The sequence below is a fragment of the Chelonoidis abingdonii genome, chromosome 2, assembly GCF_003597395.2.
Source record: "Chelonoidis abingdonii isolate Lonesome George chromosome 2, CheloAbing_2.0, whole genome shotgun sequence".
Taxonomy (NCBI): domain Eukaryota; kingdom Metazoa; phylum Chordata; order Testudines; family Testudinidae; genus Chelonoidis; species Chelonoidis abingdonii.
In genome coordinates this window covers 66754010-66775497 of record NC_133770.1, presented here as the reverse complement: position 1 = coordinate 66775497, position 21488 = coordinate 66754010, and the positions used below count along the sequence as shown (strand labels likewise).

General features: G+C 42.7%; 1 protein-coding gene across 3 annotated transcripts in view; it reads left to right on the top strand.

Moving 5' to 3' along the window:
* The first annotated feature begins 465 nt into the window (after positions 1–465).
* Positions 466–21488, top strand: part of SKAP2 (src kinase associated phosphoprotein 2) — a 186375-nt gene continuing 165352 nt past the window's right edge. The window contains exons 1-3 of one of the 3 annotated variants that reach the window (XM_032773814.2): positions 466–687; positions 16234–16339; positions 18788–18813. In XM_032773814.2, coding sequence (XP_032629705.1) covers positions 639–687; positions 16234–16339; positions 18788–18813 — 181 coding nt within the window. In that variant the 5' untranslated portion in view covers positions 466–638. The remainder of the gene's footprint in view (positions 688–16233; positions 16340–18787; positions 18814–21488) is intronic. The other 2 variants (XR_004372797.2, XM_032773813.2) reach the window with 2 other exon arrangements.

Here is a 21488-nt window from a genome sequence, read left to right as displayed (position 1 = left end):
CCCTCCTGGCCCACCTCCATCTCCCTCTTCCCCGCCCATTTCCCCGTTTCTAGCCTTCTCGCCCCGGCCCCCCGCCCTGGGGGCTGCTAAAGGAGCGCGCTCAGACTCTGCCTGACGGTACGCGCCTTACAGCCGGGGCGGGGCACCGTGACTCAAGGCGGTGGACCTGAGTAACGCCATGAACTGGGAGGGGGAGGGAGCGGAAACAACGAACCAATCAGCGAGGGAAGGCCCGTCCCAGCGGGCAGCAGGCCAATGATTCGGCTTGGGCGCCATATTTGATTCAGGTAGCGGCATGCGGGGCGGCTCCTCCGCTGAGGCCTCTTTGAACTTCATGCCCACATTAAAAATGGAGGGAGTTGTGGTCACGTGATAGGGACCACGCCGGCTCCGCTTGGGGCGGTGCTAAGCGGGAGCCTAGCAGCGTGTGTAATACCACAACCCTGAGCCTGACCGAGGCAGAGGCGCATGCGCACTTGGACTGACGAGGAGGGGAGAGGAAGAGAGTAGCGAGTAGCTCCGCCCCCTCTTGCTCCTGAGGTTTCAATGACTTCCCCCTGCTGAGCCTGGGGGCAGGGCTGTCACTTCCTCCCTCCTGGGTCCGAGGCCAGCAGCTGCCCCCTGCCCTCCCCCTCAGCATGCGCAGCCCACCCTCCCTGCCCGAGGACATCGTCAGTCTCCTGGCAGGTAACCTGGGAAGGGGTCCCTAGGGGGTTGGGAGGGCGTCTGAGAAGGAGTATGGGGGGACCTGGGGTAGGGGAGCAGACATGGGGGTTTGGCGTGGGACGGGAGGTAGGAAGCGGGCAGGGAGGATGGGTGGCAGCTGCACCTCAGGGAATGGTGGGTTATTTTGCATTTATTAGATGGATTGATCGGTTCCTGTATTTGGTTGTCACCACACGCTTTCAGTGTAGTGCTTGTAGCAGGGGTGAGGTTTGGTGATTGGAAGGGGACCATAAAGGACTGGGTGGAGAGTAGTGGTGCAGGTGGCTGGGTGGTAAGAATCTGTGAAGCCAAAGAATGTTTTTTGTATTTGTAAGATTAAAAAAAAAGTCTTTATTGTAGGGGCTTGTACTGTTTCTGAAAGTAGTTTCTCATTTAATGGTGAAGAGGCCACTCTTAATTTGTGCAGTTTTATTATCTTTTCCTTCCCCATTATTTTTTCTGTATTTAAAGCCACCCCCCTTGCAGGCTATGTTTACTTAGACTTTGATTATACTCTTTAAAAAAACCAAAACCTATCTGCTTTCTGTTTCAGTATATTCGAAATGAGGAAGGAGAGGCCTGCTTCTTACTTCCTTGGTCTGTCACACAATATATACTCTATCTACTTATTCCGAGTTTTCCATATTATTTGCTTAGATTATATTTACAAATAATATTCAGATAACAGGTACATGAATGTGTCTCTGCACACTTTCCTGCAATGCTCAATAATACGCTTTCGCTTATTTTGAAGAGAGAAACTAGGGGTGAGACCATTCTTCAGTCTTCATGCCAGTTTTGATGTCTGGCTCCTTTGCTGAAACTGACAAGGTTACTAATACTAACAGTGTTGTAGCTGTGTTGATTCCAGGACTTGAAGAGATCGGTGAAAGCTCTAAAACTTGTCTTTAGGCAGGTGTGCACTACCACTTAAATTAACTTCATAGAATCATAGATGTCCCTTGGGGGGTTAACCCCCCCGAGCTGCACAAGTTTTGCACTGTCCATACTGATGGCATGACAGCAGGAGAGCATCTCCTGCTGATATAGCTTATGATTCTTGCTGAGGTGGAGTAATTTTGCCAATGGGAGAGTGCTCTGCCGATGGGATAGTGCATCTTCACCAGATGCACTATAGCAGTGCAGCTGCATTGATGTAACGCTGTGTGTTAGGCTTGTCTTTTGTTGCCAACAGAAGTAGGTCCAATAGAAGATGTTACCTCACCCTCCCTCTCTTGCCAAGGATACCAATGGTGATGTAAAAACCTGTCCACCAGTTGAGGGCTTGTATTGGAATGAGTGGATAGTGAAACAGCCATCATGTGACCAAAATTTGGTCACTACTGACCCTGGCTGAATCCTAACCAGTGAGTTGAAAGGCATCTCATCCAAATCTTTGAGGAACATAGTTGATCTAGAGCAGGGGTGGGGAACCTACAGCCTGCAGGCCAGATCTGGCCCACTGCTTCATTTCGTCTGGCCTGTGGCAAGCCTCTGTGCCATGACCCAGAAGCCCCAAGCTTCAGTGACCGTCCCCACCCCACCCCCATGGTGCTGGAGCTGCAAGCACCATCTCACTGCGTTGCAGGGGGAAGCTAGGGCTGCCAGGCTGTCAAGAGTCTGGTCGGCTCTGTGCAGCTCCCAGAAGCTACCAGCACATCCCTGCAGCACCTAGGAGCAGGGGTGATCAGGGAAGTTCTGTGCATTGCTGCCCCCAACCCCATCGCCAGCTCTGAAGCTCCCATTGCCCAGGAACTGCAGCAGTAGCTCCTGCAAGCGTGGGAAGCACACACCGTGCAGAGCCCCCTGGCCTCTCTGTCTAGGGGCCAGACATGGCGCCTGCTTCTGGGAGCCTGCCTTAGCCCTGCTATGCCACTGACCGGGAGCCACCAAAGTAAGCGCTGCCCAGCTGGAACCCAGACCCCCAACCGACTGCTCCAGGTCCGAACCTCCTCCTGCACCCTAACTCCCTCCCCACATCCCAGCCCCCTGCTCTGGGTCGGAACCCCCTCCAGCACCCTAACTCGCTCCCAGACCCTGCACCCCCACCCCCTTGCCCAAGCCCTAAGCATTCTTCTGCACCCAGACTTCCTCCTGGAGCTGGCACCCCAACCCCCTGCCCCAGTCCGAGCCCCCTCCTGCACTCCCAGCCCCTTGGCCATAGCTCCGATCCTCCTCCTGCACTCCAAATCCCTCATCCCCAGTCCCACCCCAGAGCCTGCATCCCCAGCTGGAGCCATCACCCCTTCCCACACCCCTGCCCCATCCAGAGCCCCATCCCGCACCTTGAACCTCTTATCTCTGGTCCCATCCTGCAGCCTAGGGGAAGCCCCAAGCCTCCATAACCCACCATGGCTGTGTGTGGCCTATGACTTTTTTTCTGTGGGTCAGTGGCCCCGATAGAAAAAAGGTTCCCCACCTCTGGTCTAGAGATCCCTTTTGACAGTTTACTTGTCCCAAAACCAATAAAACAGAAAAATGTATTAGTTTGTCGGAAAACAGTGTAGTCCTAGATCACCTGGCTTAATTTAAATGTTACTGTGTTGGTGCATCACATTGTTTCAATAAAATGAGTGAGAGATTATGATGTGGCTGTGCAGGTGTTCATATTTATATAGACATGATGAAGTGTGATTGACTACTAAATACTTTCTCACCACAAAAGTGACCAGCAATAGTATACATAAAAGGGTCTTTAAAACATCTAAAATTTAAAGAAAATGGTTTGAGGCATGCTTTATTTTGTTATGTGCAAGATTTACACTAGTGTACTTGATTTCCTTTTTTTGCAGCACTGAATAGCTAATTGTTACTGATTTGGGGTAAGTTATACATCTCAGAACTCAGGATTTTTTATTTCGCTTTGGAAAAAGTGTGTGATAGACTCTGCGGCACTGACTACTTCAGTTTGAGTGGTTAAAGCACTGGAAAACTTGGCTTCTATTCCTGGTTGTGCCACAGACTTCCAGCTGACCTTGGAGAAGACACTTAGACCACATTCTTCAAATTCCAGTGCCTAAAGCTAGGCTCGTAAAGCCACACCTGGGCACCTGAAGAAATGGCCTGAATTTCACAGGGACAGAGTACTTACATCTCCCACTAAACTTAGTTTTAGTTCAGTACCTCTTAAAATAAGACTACTTATTTAGATGCTTAATTTTAAGGAGGCAGGTTTGCAAAGTAGACTCAAAGGTTAAGGCTATGTGGTTTCTGAATGTAATTAACATTTTGTAAAAAAAAAAATGTTGGCCTAGAATCCCTTCTGCAGTAAAATCCTCTGGAGGAAGGAAATCTCTATGCAATTACCTTGTAATATCAGGGGCAGGTTTGTGACCCCGCCCCCCATCCCAAAGGAATAGGCTGCAGACTCCAAACCTGGCAAATTTTCAGGGATCCACAAGGTTCTAGCATTCTTCAGGAGACCCAGGGGCATCCTCATGGAAGTTTTTTGTCTCTGGCACCCTGCAGCTTCCACCCTGCTGGGACCTGTGCTTGACATGGCTGCCCATGAGATCTCTAAGGGGATCTATGCAGATGAAATAATAGTCTGAGTTTGTATTATTTTTTCTAATAATGTACATCCTCCCCTCCGCCCCAATCCTATTTAGTCTCCACTCTCCCCCAGCACAGACTGCCTGAAAAGGCCTCTGTAAGGCTCAATGAGGTAGTGCTGCAGAGGCAGCTGAGCCTTTCATGTACAGGCTGGGGGACAGCTGTACATGGAGGGTCTCATTTATTACAGTGACAATGAAATGCAAAGTTGACTGTCGATAAATACCTATTTAGTCTGTAAAATACCCTTGGGTTACAGTTCTTCTAGGTGAAGTGAAGCTGTACTCTTTACAAGTACTATCTTCAGTAAACAAGTTTAATGATGAAGTGGTATGTTTTTAAAACTTTTCTTAAAATAGTTTAAAATTTACTACAAGAATATCTTGATCTTTAAGTTACAGTTAAAGTCATATTTACAGTTTAATACACCAACCCAGTTCACACCCTGGTTTATCAGAGTACTTGAGGGAAAAGCATACTTAATATTTGTTGCTCTCCTAGCTCTTTTTGAGCATAATAAAAGAAGTATAGAGCTGAGGGACTGTTTTATAGGTTAGACAAGATACTTAAGAATTCTAGGAGACAAAGGGGTGAGTAATAACAGATATAGTCTAGTTAACCCTTAGACATGTCTGTCCTTTGAATTGGGGAGGGGAGAAAAAGCCTTGAGGGCATCTGTGCTATTCAGTTGAAAACATCACTACTGTGCATTTTTTCTAGAAAACAGGATAGCTTATTTAACAATCCAGCTGTCACAGGGCAAGCACACCCATCCCCTTTTGGGGCAGGGTGAGGGTTGTTTCCCCACAGCTGAATCTTGGCAATCACCTTTGTCTTGGTACAGTGTGGCCTAGGGTAAGTCAATATGACTGCCCTCTCTCAGGGCTGTGTGGAGTTGGCCACCACCTGGGGGTGGGTGGCAGCCAGGTAGGGGGACCCAGGCCCTCCCTGCTCCACCAGGTCCCAGCTCAGGGCCCTGGCAAATGTGCTCACTATTGGGTCAGCAGGGGAATCCATCCAAAACACACTGACAGCACCCAACACAATGACTAGTGCACTATACTACTTCTTACCCTGTCCCTGGTGCATGGTCCCAGCATCTCCAAGTTCTTTGGGCTCTTCAGCCTGTGTGACTTCCAGCAGCTCCATTACTCCTTGGGCATTCACCAGGGTTTCAGCACCCAGGGCCCCAGCATTCCCAGTCTGGCATTCACCACATACATCCTCCCTCCTCAGCAGTCCACCCTGAATGAGCTGGGTTGCTCCCTTTTATATCTGGTCTCCAGCTGGAACGTGACCAGCAGGGCCAAGGGAGTGTGGCCTCCTTGGCCCAAAGGGTGGCATTAACCCTGGCAGTACCAGTGCAGGGTAAGCATGCCGCACTACACCAACAAATACTTCATACAGGTCATATACAAAAAAGCTGTGTTAAAAGTTAAAGTTGCAAAGTCTTTAGTTAAGCACTTTGAAAATTAGGAAATACCAGAGCTGAGATTGCACAAGCCATCTCTATTCACCCCCTCATACACTCCAGTGTGTGCTTTATGGCAGTGCTTCTCAAAGCCGGTCTTCCACTTGTTCAGGGAAAGCCCCTGGTGGTCCGGGCCGGTTAGTTTACTTGCCGCATCTGCAGGTTTGGCAGATCGCGGCTCCCACTGGCCATGGTTTGCCACTCCAGACCAATGGGGGCTGTGGGAAGCGGCCCAGGCCAAAGGATTTGCTGGCCGCCCTTCACGCAGCCCCCATAGGCCTGGAGCGGCAAACCGCAGCCAGTGGGAGCCACAATTGGTCAAACCTGCGGACGTGGCAGGTAAGCAAACCGGCCCGGACTGCCAGGGACTTTCCCTAAACAAGTGGTGGACTGGCTTTGAGAAGCACTGCTTTATGGTACTGTCTTTAATTATATGATCACACACTATTTTTTTTTTTCCACAGGACACTAGCCTCATTCTCTACATTGCCTAGGCAGTACTTGAGAGAAGAGGCAGCTGTTCAGTATTTTTATCTTCATTAAATTAGTAACTCCTACCTTATTTACTGCATATTATCCAAAGTCTGCAATGCATTATTCATTTCATCTCAGCCTTTTCTGTGGTGATTATTAATGTTGTATTTAAGTGGCTCACAAATACTGATGAATTCATCTCTGTATCATCCATTTTACACATGGGGAAATTGAGAAGGAAACACGTCTGAGGCCACACACTGAATCAGTAGAGAGCCAGGGTTCGAATGCAAGACCCTCTGTCTCCAAACGGTGTACTTATTTCTCCAGATCAAGCTGCCTTACTGTCAGAGTGGTGCTTCCATTGGCTTCTGTTGCAGTTGTGACTGCTTAGCACTTCTGTATATCAGACCCCAGGTGAGAGAAACACAATTAGGGACTGACTACCTATGAACAGTTCAGGCTGTATGAATTGCAAAACAGCACCTAGAGTTCCTATTGCAGAGCCAGCATAGAACTGAGTTCTTCTGACTGGCGTTCATTTGCTTTAACCATGGGACCATTCTTTCCCCCTCCCCAATCGTCTCTAGCCTCATTTTCTACATGCTTCTTCCAACTTCTGCAACAAAGGAAGAAGATCCTACAAACTTTCTCATTCACTTCATAACCCTGATTGAATTGTACAGTGTACAGTCATCTTGTAGACTCAATAAGTCAGGGCTCCCTTGGAAAAACAGTACGTAATTATGTAATTAAAGATTGTCATAATGCATACACACAAGGGGAATGGATTCAGTTACGTGGGCAACTTTATTTCCTAAGTTTTGAATGCTTGGCTTTGCAACCTAAATAACATTATCTCTTTTTTCAGTGGAAAAAGATTTTAAAAAATTCTGTTGTGAGCAACTGTACGACCTGTGCCATCATGTATTATTGGTAGGGTTTAACACTGAACGTTCAGCACTGAAGCACAGCGTGAGCTACAGGAATGATTATACATGGTTAGAAGCAGGAGAAAGCTGTTTCGGTGAAGTAGGAGGAAGGGCCACTGTGGCAATGTGCTTGTTGCAGGAGGTGGCCGAGGGGAGCCCAGTCCAGACGTCTCTCTCTTCTTTATCCTGTGTGTGTGTGGTGGTGGTGGTGGTGAGCTCTTTACCTATGTGGTGCCCCCAGAGGGGCAGATATGGGTGGATGGGGCCATGCTCTGTCCATAAGGGGAGGCAGGACCCAGTCTAGTGCTCTCTCTCTCCTTCCTTCTTCGCTCTGGGAGGTGGAGGGAAAACTTTGTGCCTAGGTGGTGCCTCCAGAAGAGAGATGGGCCACTGGGGGCAGGATTTGTTGAGAGGAGCCCAGCAGGCCATCTCTTCTTCCCTCTCTTGGGGAAGTTGTCCACTCCTGGGGTTCCCAGTGCAGTATCAGCTGGTGCTGCTGCTTCTGTGGCAATGTGGACCTGGTCTTAGACTGGAATATTCATGTTCAACTACTTTTTTGCTATGTTGCCAAAATCGTGCTGACTATGCAGAAAGGAAATTACAGTTTGTAAACATTTATTTTTCAGCCAAATTTTAACAGAATTCCCTGAGATGAAAGAAAAGGCATTTCTCTAGTGCCGAGACTTTTGCTTCCTGATGAATGTCAAAAGATATCTACAAACATCCCTAAAAAAGTCAAATGTTTCCTAATGAAAACTATTAGGCAACTGAAAAATAGAACTTGCTACCCTTATAATTTAGGGTCATGGTCCTCATTGGAAGCATGATGGGACTTTATAATACATTTTGCATAAAGAATGACATTTGCTTCATCGTTGACCCCATATTAGTGAAAAGAGATTTTATTTTCTCATAACTCTTTGATTCACGTTCCATGAACTTTGGCTTCTGCTTAATCCAGAAGTTGTTCTGAAGGTGTCTCCAGCTGTTAATATGAAACTTTGTTCAAATTGTGTCTGCCATAAATTTGAGAATAAGTGTCATATGAGTGATAAAAATGGCATAGACTATTTTTTATACACTCATTATTCACGCTCTGCGTTAATTGAAAAAGACAAACCGTCTTTATCGTCTGACTAAGTTTACATTTCTTTTCTAATCATATGTCAACAAACCACAATAGATGCAGTATAATGTAGCATATCATGTAAATCTTAGGTAAATCCTTAAGATTGTTTACTGTAGCTCATTTGGAATCATGTTGTAAACTGCTCTTGATTTGTATTAGTGTGCTTCAGTCATCTCTAACCGGTGGGAGGTGTGGAGAAGAAAATGTTCCAATCCCCATAGGGTGAGATTAGAACTTTGTCCTGAATGTAATTTATTTGAAATGTCCTAGGTGTTTGATTTCAGTTGAGGACCTGAGCAATCTAGGCGTGCTTTTACTCTGTAAATTATTGAAGGGAATTGCTGGTTGTTTATTTTATCAATAAATACATTTTATGTTGGTAGTAATATAGAAAGATGGTCTTGCTTATGGTGGTTTAAGATACAACTGGACTGCCCATAAAAGATTCTATGTGGCAAAAGAAAGGTCTAAATACTTGTCAGCCTATACCAATGCACTGTTTTCGGCTAGCTGTCTTACAGTTGCAAGTCTGTCTTCATTTTTCTTTTGTAACAGATATTTTGTTGCTGTATAAATACAAATGTAAATCAAAACATGACAAGTAGCATGTTCAATGAGATCCAATATTTATTTGGCAAACTCTGGGAGGAAATTTTCCAAACCATCCAATGGTCTTCCTTTTGATGGAAAAGAGCAAATGTTGCACGCATTGCAGATTGTGATTTGTAGCACAAATGGATAGGCAGCTACAGAGGTTGTTGCCTGATAGGGAATAGGTCTAAAGACAATTTATCAATAGATTTCTGTGCAAATTCTGAAGTCAGTGGTTAATTGCTTCCTAAAACTAGACCTAGTGCTGCTAAGAGATACTGTGTCTGTCCATTTGAAGCTGGTCATACTTCCAAAGTATATTTCTTATAATATGTTTACTTCAAGTACACCAGATATTTACTCTCTTTAGTAATATGCAATGCAGACAGCTATGTTGGATTTGGAATGATTGATAAAATGCTGTATCATTGCAGAACTGAAAGCTAGGCTGCAGAAGCATGTTCAGATGGCCAAACATTTTTTGTTGTTTATAAATTTTTATATTTTCCCTTTTGTATAGTTTTCTTAGCTGAATCCTGAAAAGCCTTATGTGAGTAGCCTTCATGCACAAGAATAGTCTTGTTGCCTTCATAAAACTCCTCAGCATAAGACACTGACCACTCAGAAGAATGAGGTTCTGAGGAATTGGGCCTTCTGTTCGTATTCTGTCAGCAGAAACTGGAAAATTCCCAAAGTTGTCTGCGTAGACCCACTGAAATACTGTGATGCCCAAGTCCTTGCTGTATGTTTATATTGATAATTGCAAACCAAAATAACTCTGACTTAAACATTTCTACACAAAGGATAGATGTAAAATATAAACAAAATAAAAATGTCTGTTAAAATTTTGACTGGTATACCTAATGGCAATCAAGTTTTAAACTAAATAAACCATTTGATTAATTACCAATGAGTTAGTATCATATTTTAGTCCTCTGTCCTTTTTTTATCAGTTTGTAGTCTTTTTTTTTGACAGCAATTTGTGAATCAGATCTTATCAGTTAGATCTTTCAGTTCTGCATCTACCATTCATTTCAGCATGAAAATATTTTTTCTCTAGAGTACCTCAGACAAGGTTAAGATAGTTAAATATAAACAGTAGCAAAACAAACACTGTTATTAACATTAATTATTTCAGGGCTTGTATGTTAACTTTTTTAAGATAACTTTGGTGTGGAATAGTTTCTCCATGTCTATTCATCTTTGTAATTATAGTGCTAAATATAAACTGTCAGCAGAGGAACTCTGGCTCTTTTTGCTGCAGAAGTATGGATTATATAGCATATGCATACGTCTTGCCCTCTAGTCTGTCAGTGTGTGATAGAAGCAATCAAAATGTGTAAGAATAATGACTGAAAAGGGCAACAGCTATGTTTTGTTCCATGTCTCACTGTAACTGACAAATTATAACTGTTTTACTATAAAACCTGTTTTAAGAGACGTTCTCACTGTTTGAATTAAACTGGTTGTTTTAAAAAGAAAGATGGATAAACAGAAATGCCTTCAGGTACAACCACAAGGAACTCCCACATGTGTCAGCAGCAGGGTTTGAATCCTGAATCTTCAGATTCTCACAACACACCTCTGATTAGTGTTGCCAACTTTCTAATCGCACAGAAACAAACACCGTAGCCTTGCCCCTTCCCCGAGGCCCTGTCCCCCACTCGCTGCTTTCCCCCACCCTCACTTGCTTTCAGTAGGTGGGGGCTGGGGTACAGGAGTGGGGTGAGCGGTCTGTATGAGGGTATGGGCTCTGGAGTGGGGGTAGGGCTGGGGATGAGGGGTTTGGGTTGTAGGAGGGGGCTTCAGGCTGGGGACTGAGGCAGAGGGGTTCAGGGTATGGGAGGGGGCTCTGGGCTGGGGCAGGAGGGAGTGAGGGCTCCGTCTGGGGGTATGGGTTCTGGAGTGGGGCTGGGGATGAGAGGTTCAGGGTGTGGGAGGGCTCTGCGGGTTGAGGTGCAGAGGGGGTGAGGGCTCTGTCTGAGGGTGCAGGCTCTGGGGTGTGGCCAAAGATGAGGTGTTTGGGGTGCAGGGGGAGCTCTAGGCTGAGGGATACAGCAGAGCGTTCAAGGTGTGGGAGAGGGCTCTGGCCTGGGGTTGGGGTGGAGTGAGGGCTTCATCTGGGGATGCAGGCTCTGGGGTGGGACTGAGGGGTTTGGGGTGAAGGAGGTAGTTCTGGGTTGTGGGGGGCTTGGGGTTGGGGTGCGGGCTCACCTCTGGTGGTTCCCGGTCAGCGGTGCAGCAGGGGGACTAAGGCAGGCTTCCTGCTGGTCCTGGCTTTGCACTTTGCCCCGTAAGTGGCCAGCAGGTCCAGCTCCTAGGCAGAGGTGCTACAGGTGGCTCTGCGTGCTTCTCTCGCCTACAGGCACCATCCCCACAGCTCCCACTGGCCGTGGTTCCTGGCCAATGGGAGTGTAGCGCCGGTGCTCGGGGCAGGGGGAGCGCATGAAGCCGTGGCTCCCCCACCTAGGAACCAGACCTGCTGGCTGCTTCTGGGGCTCAGCGCGGATTCAGTATAGGTAGGGACTAGCCTGCCTTAGCTGCACAGCACCGCCAACCAGACTTTTAATGGTCCAGTCGGCGGTGCTAACTGGAGCCACCAGGGGCCCTTTTCAATCAGGTGCTCCAGTTGAAAACCGAACATCTGGTCACCCCACCTCTAATGCTTGAGTTAAAGATATCCTTTGAGTGGACCAGATTATTGAGGGGGTGTGGAGCATACTTTACCAGTGGATTACACAGCTGTTTTCCTCACAGCAGTAGAATGTTGGGGGTCAGGATTTCAGGAATCTATTCCTGTCCTTGGGAAGGGAGAATGAACTAGTGGTTAGAATAGCAGTTACAAGCACTGGCTCATTCAGTCCAAGAGGCAATATGGCGAAGTGGGTGAGACTTGCATCTGTCATATTAGAGATCTGACTTCTATTCCCAGTTCCAACATACATGATTTCGAGCAAAACATCTCCGTTAGGTTTATTATGGAATGGGGGAATCAGAGGGTGCTCTGGCTAGCTGGCCCTAATGTGCTGCCTAGGTCTGTGATGAGAGGGGCTGGAGGTTTGCCTATGGTGGCAGATTGTGTTGAATGGCCTCTGGGGAGAATACTTGCTTCCCTCCTAAATGTAGAGGTATGAAGCCCTGTTCAGTAATAAAGACTATGAAGTGCATAGAAATACAGTCACTAGAAGAGATGAACTTAGATTTCAGGGCTTCCTGGATCCCAGCCCAGAGCACTTTACTCCAGGCTACGCAGGTGTTCTGCAGGGGACTCTATCTCTTGTGTGTCTGCATCACATTGCCTGCCTCTGTGGAGCTGTGCAACAAAGGAAGATTTGACCAAAATGTAGAACATTCTACATAATCATGAGAGAGACAAGGAGAGTGAGGTAATACCTTTTATTGGACCAACTTTTCTTGGTGAGAGAGACAAGCTTTTGATCCTACACAGAGCTCTTCTTCTGGTCTGGGAAATGTACTCAGAGTGTCTGAGTGAAATACAAGGTGGAACAGATTGTTTAGCATAAGTAGTTAACTCATAACAGTACTTATACTAAACAATTTGTTCCACCTTATATTTAGCTGTGACACCGAATACATTTCCCCGGCCTGAAAAAGAGCTCTGTGTTAGCTTGAAAGCTTGTCTGTCTCACCAACAGAATTTAGTCTAATAAAAGATATTACCTTACCCACCTTGTCTCTCTAATATACTGGAACCAACACAGGTACAACGGTGGTTATAATCATGGGCAGCTGAAAGGTCTGAGTGTGCGTTAAATTTTTTAATACGCTGTAGTGTGATACTGGCATTGAAATTTAGCATGTGTAAGATTTCTGCCTTAGCATCCTAGTGTAGAGAGTTGGAATTTTTGTTTTGCACTTGATAGAGCATTTATTTGCCGGCTCTGTCTGCAAATATTAACAGCAATGCTAAGGAAGACTTGTATTTGTTAGAAACTATAGGATGTTGTGCCAAAATATGGTTTGAGTTGACTCTCTCCTGAAGCGCTTCTGAATGCAACTTGATTTTTCTTCTGTGCATAAGAAGGTGAACAATGATGTAGGTGAATAGTATCTACTGTGGTATCTTAGCCTACCTTGAAAGCCCACAGGAGGGAGAGGGCTATATTCCCACTGGGAAAGATCTCTCCTCCGTGTCACTGCTGTTTTCAATAAACAACAGATTTAACATAATTTCAATGACTTTTTTCAAAATCTCACAATGAGAATAGATGGTATATCCATTTCTGCATTGCTTCTATAGTATTTGGAGGTTGCAAGCTTTATTTTCATCTCTGCTTTCACATTCAAAGTTCGTCCAAACAGAATGCATTATATCCACAGTACAGACATTGGTCCCCAACACAGTTTGGGTACACTGCATATCCCAAGCCATAAGTAGGGTTGCCAGCTTTCTCATTTCTGAAAACTGGATACTACAACAGTAGCACTGGACTTCCCCCTGCCCTGCCTCTTCCCTGAGGCTCACCTCTTCCCTCGAGGCCCCACCCCAATTGCTCATTGCTCTTCCCCTCCCCCATCACTCCTTCCTCTCACCCTCCCTACCTTCCAAGGTGGGCTCTCTCGTCTCCCGCGAGATTCAGGTAGGAGGCAGCCCTGGCTAATGACCTGGTGCCTTCCACCCCCTGTAGTAACTAGACTTTTAGTGTCTGGTCAGTACATCTGACTGGACACTGAACAGGTCCCCTTTCGACTGGGCTTTCCTGTCAAAAACTGCTCTCCTGGCAACTCTAGCCTTAAGTGATGTTTGTTGCTCAGTAATTTCAGCACTGTCAGACGGTGACTTGAATGATGGTATTTTTGCTTGGGTTTGGAATTCAACAAGAAGTAAAGTGGCCTGCAGAGTTTAGTTGGAGGCTGCAAAGGCCTAGTGCTGTAATGAATTAGATGAAGGGTTTAAAGATTACAATGTAAACATCACTTTCTGTTTATAAAAGTGAACAGTGACTCTGGGTTTTTGCATATTGCTACCTTAATAGCACTTCAAAGCTGCTAACTTGTTGAGTAAATATATAAAAGGCAAAGGGTTCACCAAGCCTATTTCTCCCCCACCCCTGCACACAGCACAACCTTTGGGGTTTGATCCTGAGAATTGCTGAACACTTGCTGCTCCTCTTTGAAGTCATTGGCTATGTTGTTGCTGCCTTAAGTGGGAACGGGATCAGGCCCATTGACTTCATGGCAATTTACTTCAGGACAGCATTCCAACTGCACTTCAGAGCAAGAGGGGCAGGATCTTTGGGACTTGTGAAAGGGTACAGATTCTAGGGCAAAGTGCTGCCCAAGTTTCTGTGGGTGGCCTGGAGGATTTGCAACTACATTAACTCACTGGCCCTCTTTCTGCCCTTGTGCAGAAGATAGCACTTCTGGAGTGAGACTTCAGCTACTCTAAGGGCTGCTCTGCTTCATGTGATTAGTGGGACACTCTCTTCACCTCTGAGTGAAAAGCACTTGTTCAGATCTTCAAAAACCTTGTAGATTCAAGATTTTGCCACATATTGCTTGATGATAGCAGTCTAATCCGAATCTCCTAAAAATGTTTTGGTAATTTTTTTTTTTAAATGAAGAATTGCATGGCTACATTTGTTGATGTAGTGGCTAAATTAGTTTTTGAAAGCAAGAATTTTTTGGCTTAATTTGTTCTGTTGCAGCATAAAATGCAAAGTGGGTCATGCTTAGTTTTAAACTTGTCTTCATAATGAAAACTTAAAATAAGCAATTAAATACTTGTTAGGGAATTTAAATATGAAGTTCTATTCTAAAATAACTTGAAGTAGAATATATTCTTTACATTCTGCAACTAACTCCTCTATATACCAAAAATGCTCCAACCTTAACCCTGCTTTATGTGAGCCATATAAGAGTATTGAAATGAGTGATCTATCATCTTATGGGCTAAATTCTTACTTCAGTTACATGCATGCAGTGCTATTCATTAAGTGGAGTAGCACGTGTGTAAGTGGTGGGGAAGAACTTGGCCCTCTTTGTGTATACTGAAAATCTGGTAAATTTTTAACATAGCAAGTGCTGTTTGAATTTAGTAACTTTCAGGTTAGACATATAGGTCAAGTTCTGGTGTGATAGAAAAAGCTCTTCCAGAGCAGCTGTGATTATGGAAATCTGTGAAATACTAAGCACTAAAACAATGCTAAGCCTCTTCATTGACACTCTATTATATCCACAAACCACTTATATTATGGCTGTTGGAATACTGTGTGAGGTGTTTTTCAGTTTGAATCCTTATGTTGGTTGACCTTTCTATCCCAACAGTGTAGTTTGTTACTACATGTAGGTGTTTGGGATGCTTCCAGTGAAATTGCATTGAAAGTCCGGATTATCCAGTCCTGGTGCAATGTCACTGGAACTTTTGAGCACAATCATTCAGGAGTAGGAACTGTATAATGGCCGCTGAAATGGATGGGAGTTTAACCCAAGGAAGAATGGCAAGATTAGGTCTATTAGGCTGTAGTTAATTCAGCATGCAAATAACATATTGTAAGCTTACTGTTTTTCTCATGCCTTTTTCAATATGAAATAACATACTCATTATGAAAACAAAAAAGAATAGGGAAATGAGTATTAATTTTGAATGATCAAACCTCTTTAGTTGGAGTGGGACAAAATTCTCACACAACCAAAACAATATTGTTTTTAAACAGTTCATTTCTAAATGATATCAGTTTATCTTTTGCTTTAAGAATAAAAAAAAGTGTATTGCAGTTCATAACTTGGGCCTTGATTCTGCAAGTGTACAGATGCTGTAAGCACGAGTAGTTCTGTTGACTTCAATAGGGTTATTCAGTTATGTAACATTAAGCACCTGTGTAACTGTTTGCAGGAGCGGGCCTTGGATATCAAGTATTAGCCCAATATGGGGTACAATGGCAATGTAGAAACATCTGAAAATTGAATTTATAGGGAACCAGCAGTTGATCCATACCAGTGGTGACTTCATCTGGTTCTGCTATAACGTTGTAAATGACTCAGCCACTTTTTGAAATTTAAACTTATAAAATAACATGAATGTAACCTATGCACAAAAGCTGTTTATAGCATAAGTGGTACAATGTATTTGCCATGGCACCAAGGTTTATTTAGTCTTGTGTAATGCTTGCTCGTTTAATAATGCCAAATGTTGAAACCGTATTTGCTGTGCTAAGCATAAGTAGAGCAGAGAACAAACTTATCCAGTTTTAGAATCTGAAATATTTCAACCATATTATACATAGAACAGATAAAATAGGTTTCTTCATAAGTGATATTTTCAGAACAATCCATCATGGGGATATTTGTCTTCAGAAGATTATCACTTTTTCCCTTATAATGTGTAACCTTTATTTTCCCCCCCCCCCCCGGTCTAGATGTTGACACATTTATATCTGATACCCTTAAAGGAGAAAATTTATCCAAGAGAGCAAAGGAAAAAAAGGATGCCCTTATTAAGAAGATAAAAGAGGTCAGGGCTAAGTAAGTCATCTTTACTGTTTTAATTTTATTAGTAAATGCTTGTTGCTATTTTGATAACTACTCTGTTTTAACAAGGAGTTTATATGGCTACTTTGCAAAGGGATCTACATGGGTGAATTGAACTGAATCCCCACAGGATTCAATTTTTCAGTGGGGAGTGTGGGCAGAAGGTGTCTGCCTGTGTGGATTCCTTTGTGGGATCAGGGCTTTGGTTCTTGGCCCAGGACCGATCTTCCTCTGACTAATGAGTTGTTTAAAACATAAAAATAGTAATATTGGAAGAACTTGTCCAGGATGCTTCCTGCGGTTGCGTGATTATTTTCATTGGGCCAGATTCTCAGCTGATGTAAGCTGGCATAACTCTGTCCACTGACTTCGACATCTGTTTGTTTTAACCTATAGCTCTGTTTATGCTAGGAGATTTAACCATTGATGAAAATAGTTTTAAGCAACAAGTTCCTTTAAACCGCTATTGAAAACTGTTAAGTGCAGCATAGACCAGACAAAGCTGTCTTCTTAATGTTGTTTCAGAGAATATAGTTTGAGACTTAGTTCCACTCTCTAACTTCAGTCAAACTACCTGGGTGAGGAGGATTTGGCCCTAGTTTTACACATATTGGGAAAAAAAAATCTGTTCTGCAGTATGTTGTATCTGAAATTAGGATATGTTCTGGCACTCATTATTCTTCTCTTCAGCCTCTCCACAGCTTTTTTTCACAGTGATTGCTCCTTCCTTCTTGATATTCATCTTTGGCTCTCATGTCACACTCCTTTACAATGTCAGTGATAGTGTAACTGAGTGGTGACAGTATACTCAGTGCTATTCTAATGAGGAAGATGTAGAACCGACCCCCAAATGTTTATAATTGAAAGGCTCTACTACCTCTCTGTTCATTTAATGTTTCTTTTGGTAGGTGGTCCTCCTCCCCTCTTCTGCTTTCCATGGGGGTCCCCCAGGGCCCTGTCCTAGATTTTAGCCCTTCTTTCTCTACAATTCATTCCTGGGTGATTTCATTGGCTGTGTTTCTAGGATGACTCTCCACTCCTGACTTGTTTCCTTCCATTCAGTCCTACATCTCTACTCCTCTCTGTCTTCTCCTGAGTGTCTTATCATGAACTGAAACTCAGCATGCTGAAACTGAACTCCTTTGGTGAAATCCTGACCCCAGTTACAGTAAACAGGAGCTTTGCCATTGGCTTCAGTGGGTCCAAGATTTCAGCCCTTATCTTTATTTCCAAATTCTCCCATTTCCACCTTTATCACTGCTAATGCCACCCGTCTTATTATCACCATGACCCAAAATGTGCAGCTATTAGTCACCTTTGATTTCTCCAACCGGTTCTACTCATCCAAACATTGCTGTTTTCTACACAATGTTTCTTAGATCTAGCCTTTTATCTCTGCTTGCATTTCTAAGTCTCTCACACAGGGCCTCCTGGATTCTCATTTTCATTGCTTTTAACCATCGCCTAAATGGATTTCCTGACACTTGCACCACCCCTTCTGGTCCATACAAAATGCAGCTGTTAAGATCATCTTACTTGCCAGTCATTCTGATCAGTTCCCCTTTTTTACACCTACTCAAATAAATTCAAGTTTCCTGAGATTTTAGTTAAAGCCATACATAACAATAACCTTTCCTTACTTATTTACCTTGCATCTTATTGTGTCTCTGCACTCTGCAACTGTTTTGTTCACATATGTTGCAAGGATCGTAGCTTTGGGGGACATGGCAACGCGTGTAGTTTTCACCACAGCAAGCAGTATCTCTCAGTATAAGAGGTATAGTAGTATCATTTTGTAGAAGAGTTGTTGGGTAAATTTTATTAAGCCTTGCTTATTGTGAATGTGTATTCAAAGAGCTATTATATTTAAATGCATATCAATATCTTAATTAACAAGCATCTCCTCCATATCCATTTTGTTTTTATATCCTGCTAAAATATTCAAGCCAAATCCAAGTCACATTGTGTTCATTATAAAACATATAAAAGCTTATGATATGTAACTTCTGATAAATGGCTTTCATTTGTATCGAGACTTCTTAAAATACGATGTTAACTTTTGGGAAGGTAGTGGAAAAGTAAATGTTATATCATATGTTCACCATTTTAATTGCTATTTGAGCAAATGTGTTAGAATCTTTTTTTAAGTATTTTTAGTATTACACCTGAATCTGTTTTTAAGTGGCATTTTTTATTTGTCACTATTCCATAGAATTTCTTTAAAATGTTTGATCATTCTCAAAAATTCAAAAACACTGGAAAAAGAACTGATTAAATGTTTTAATAAAGGTGAAAATTTGCAATATAAATTTGCAGCATCAGTACTCATAGCTCAAAACTGTTGTTTGGAAACTAATTTTTGTATATTTGGGTTTTTCACATCCTGAGACTTTCCAAATGCATATTGCTTTATGTTGTCTTTCTTTTCTCCCTCTCCTGCAGTTACCCTCAAGATTTCCAGGATAAAGGTAATGTAAAATATTTTATTTCACTGTGGTGTGACTTAAATACTTTGCTCATTGACAGACTCTTAGTTGAATAAATATACTGTACATGGGTTTAAAAGCATAACATTCAAATGTTCAGCTTGTGCATTTATTGACTTTCAAGGATGAGGATGCTAGCTCCCCCTGCTGAGCAAAAAAATTAAAAGCTTAAAAAATCTCCTGTGTGCTTCAAAATTTGTGTGCTAAAACCTCACTCATTTAATAACTTGGTTCTATTTACTTCATGAATGCACCATAGGAGAAAGTTCACTAATAAAGGGGTCTTGTTTAGAAATGTAGCTGGAAGTTTATACAAATTGAATGTCTTAAATATAGATTACTTAATAAACAAAAACTCAGTATTGTCTAAAACTATACAATTCGTGTTTTGTCATAGAAAGTGTATGCAAAGCAGTCTACTTTGGCAATAAAACATTAATAGTGATAATTTATTTGAGATCTTTTTTGTGAAGGAGAGATTACTAAAGTCTACTCTTCAACAGTAATATCTCTTTTACTTTTTAATAGGTTGATTTAATGACTCTATGATACTGACTTTTGATCCACCCTGAATGAATAGTGTAGCAGGAAATCAGACCGTTAGCACAGGAGAACAGGATTTAGAGTGCTGGTAATGAAAACTGAAGTTTGTGTTGTGTATTGTCTTCTTGAGGAGTAAACAAAGCTGCACAGTGCAGCTGCTACAGTGTTCTGTTCTGTAACTAAAACTGGAATGGCCCTTATTTCCATGATGCTAATTCATGAGGTCATGACCTGTAGCCTGTGGATGCTGGTATGAGGGTCACAGTGTGAGGTCAAAAAAGCTTATGCGAAGTTGCACTCTTTGCAGAAAGTAGAACCCTGGTACCTTCTATCTGTAGACAGGAGATACTAATGTATAACTAATATTAGTGCTAGCTGATAACGTGAGAGTATACTGACACTTTCTATGAACCAGCTTTTCAGCTAGGAAAAGCTAAAGCAAAATACAGTTAAAATCAGACTATAGATTTTAAAAAGTAATTTGAATGAATTAAATATATATCTATCTTTCATTTTTCATTTTAACAGTGGCGCTTTTTAACTTTCTGGAATCAATTGGGTTTGGCAAAATCAAAATAAAAAGTTTGCACTTACCATTTTTTAAAATTTAAATCACCCCACTTTATATTGTATTTTAGTCCTCCCACTCAAGTTAAAATCACATTTTGGTTATCTTCATCAGGAGTAAATGGAAAAGAATAAAGAAAATAAATTCAAAATTTGTGTTTTTATTAAGAAACTGTCTTAGCTTTATTTTGAAATTAGGTGGGGTCACTGTACAATTTAAAATGTATCCAATTTTTGTAAAGCGTATTTTACATGTTAAAGTATTTGTTATAGTGTGTGTACAGTAATGTGTAACTTCCAAATTTGTATATAATAACCAGAAGGTTTCAAAATGATTTAGGTAGACTCGCAGATAAACATATGAGCTGGTTACAAAGACCAGAGCTCCTATGCACTGCAGTTTATTTAAAACCAAGTTGAAGAAAACTTCTTATAGCATATCTGCTCTTCCAACTGTTAAAGACTTAATTGATCTGGTTGGTAGTGCATTTTTTTTTCTCTTCAGCTAATTTTGAGATGAGGTTTCTTTAGTTCTACAGGAAAATATAACTTGAAGAATTCAGCATGCAGTGGTTGCCGTATTCTTGTGACCTGCTCTGATTTCAGCGATGAGTTTATATGATATGCTTTGTTGAAAGTACATACAACCTTTAAGAAGAACAGGATTGCCTTGAGCACTCTTAATCCCCATGGAGCGTCTAGAACTGCATGTGAAATAGCTCGTAAATTTTGACACTGTTTAGTTTTCTTTCAGTGTAACTAAAATGAAAGCACACGAAAATGTATGTTGGTGAGTTCTACAAATGGGGCCAAACTTTGAAAATGTTATCTACGTAGAAAATCCAGATACATTCATGGGCATGGATATACAAAGTGAAAATATCGCTTAATTCTCATCCATGAGTTATTACCTAATTTTACATTGGCTCTTACCATTAGGATATAATGCTAATTGTGAACAGGTAGCATCCCTATCCTGCTCTCAAGATAACACGTACATACTGGATTAAGGTCTAAAACACTCTCCCTTTCTTAGAATTTTTCTTTATTCTTTATTTAATAAACAATAAGATCAGGAGGGAGCTTAGGCTGAGTTTTGTTTGTTCCTAGGGTTTTCCTGTAAGACCTCTGAGGTGTTTTTTTATTTTTATTTTTATTGACTCTTGTTGTGCTTCTGCCCTTTAGAACTGTAGATGAATCAAAAAGTGGGTGTAATCACATTCAATCTAAATTGTTCTAAATTTTCCAACAGAGAGATCTCCTGAAAGATCAGTGATTACATGAATTTTTAATGACACTTATACAGAGACTAGTTTTTGTTCTAAGGCTTTGTCTACACTTACAGTTTTGCAGCGCTGGCCATTACAGCTGTGGTCGTACAGCTGTGTATGGCCAGCGCTGCAGTGTGTCCACACTGACAGCGACCAGCGCTGCAGTGTGTCCACACTTGCACCAGTTGCAGCACTGTTGTGAGTGGTGCATTGTGGGCAGCTATCCCACAGAGCACCTCGTCCCATTTTGTCGCTGTGGGTTGTGGGAAGGGGACG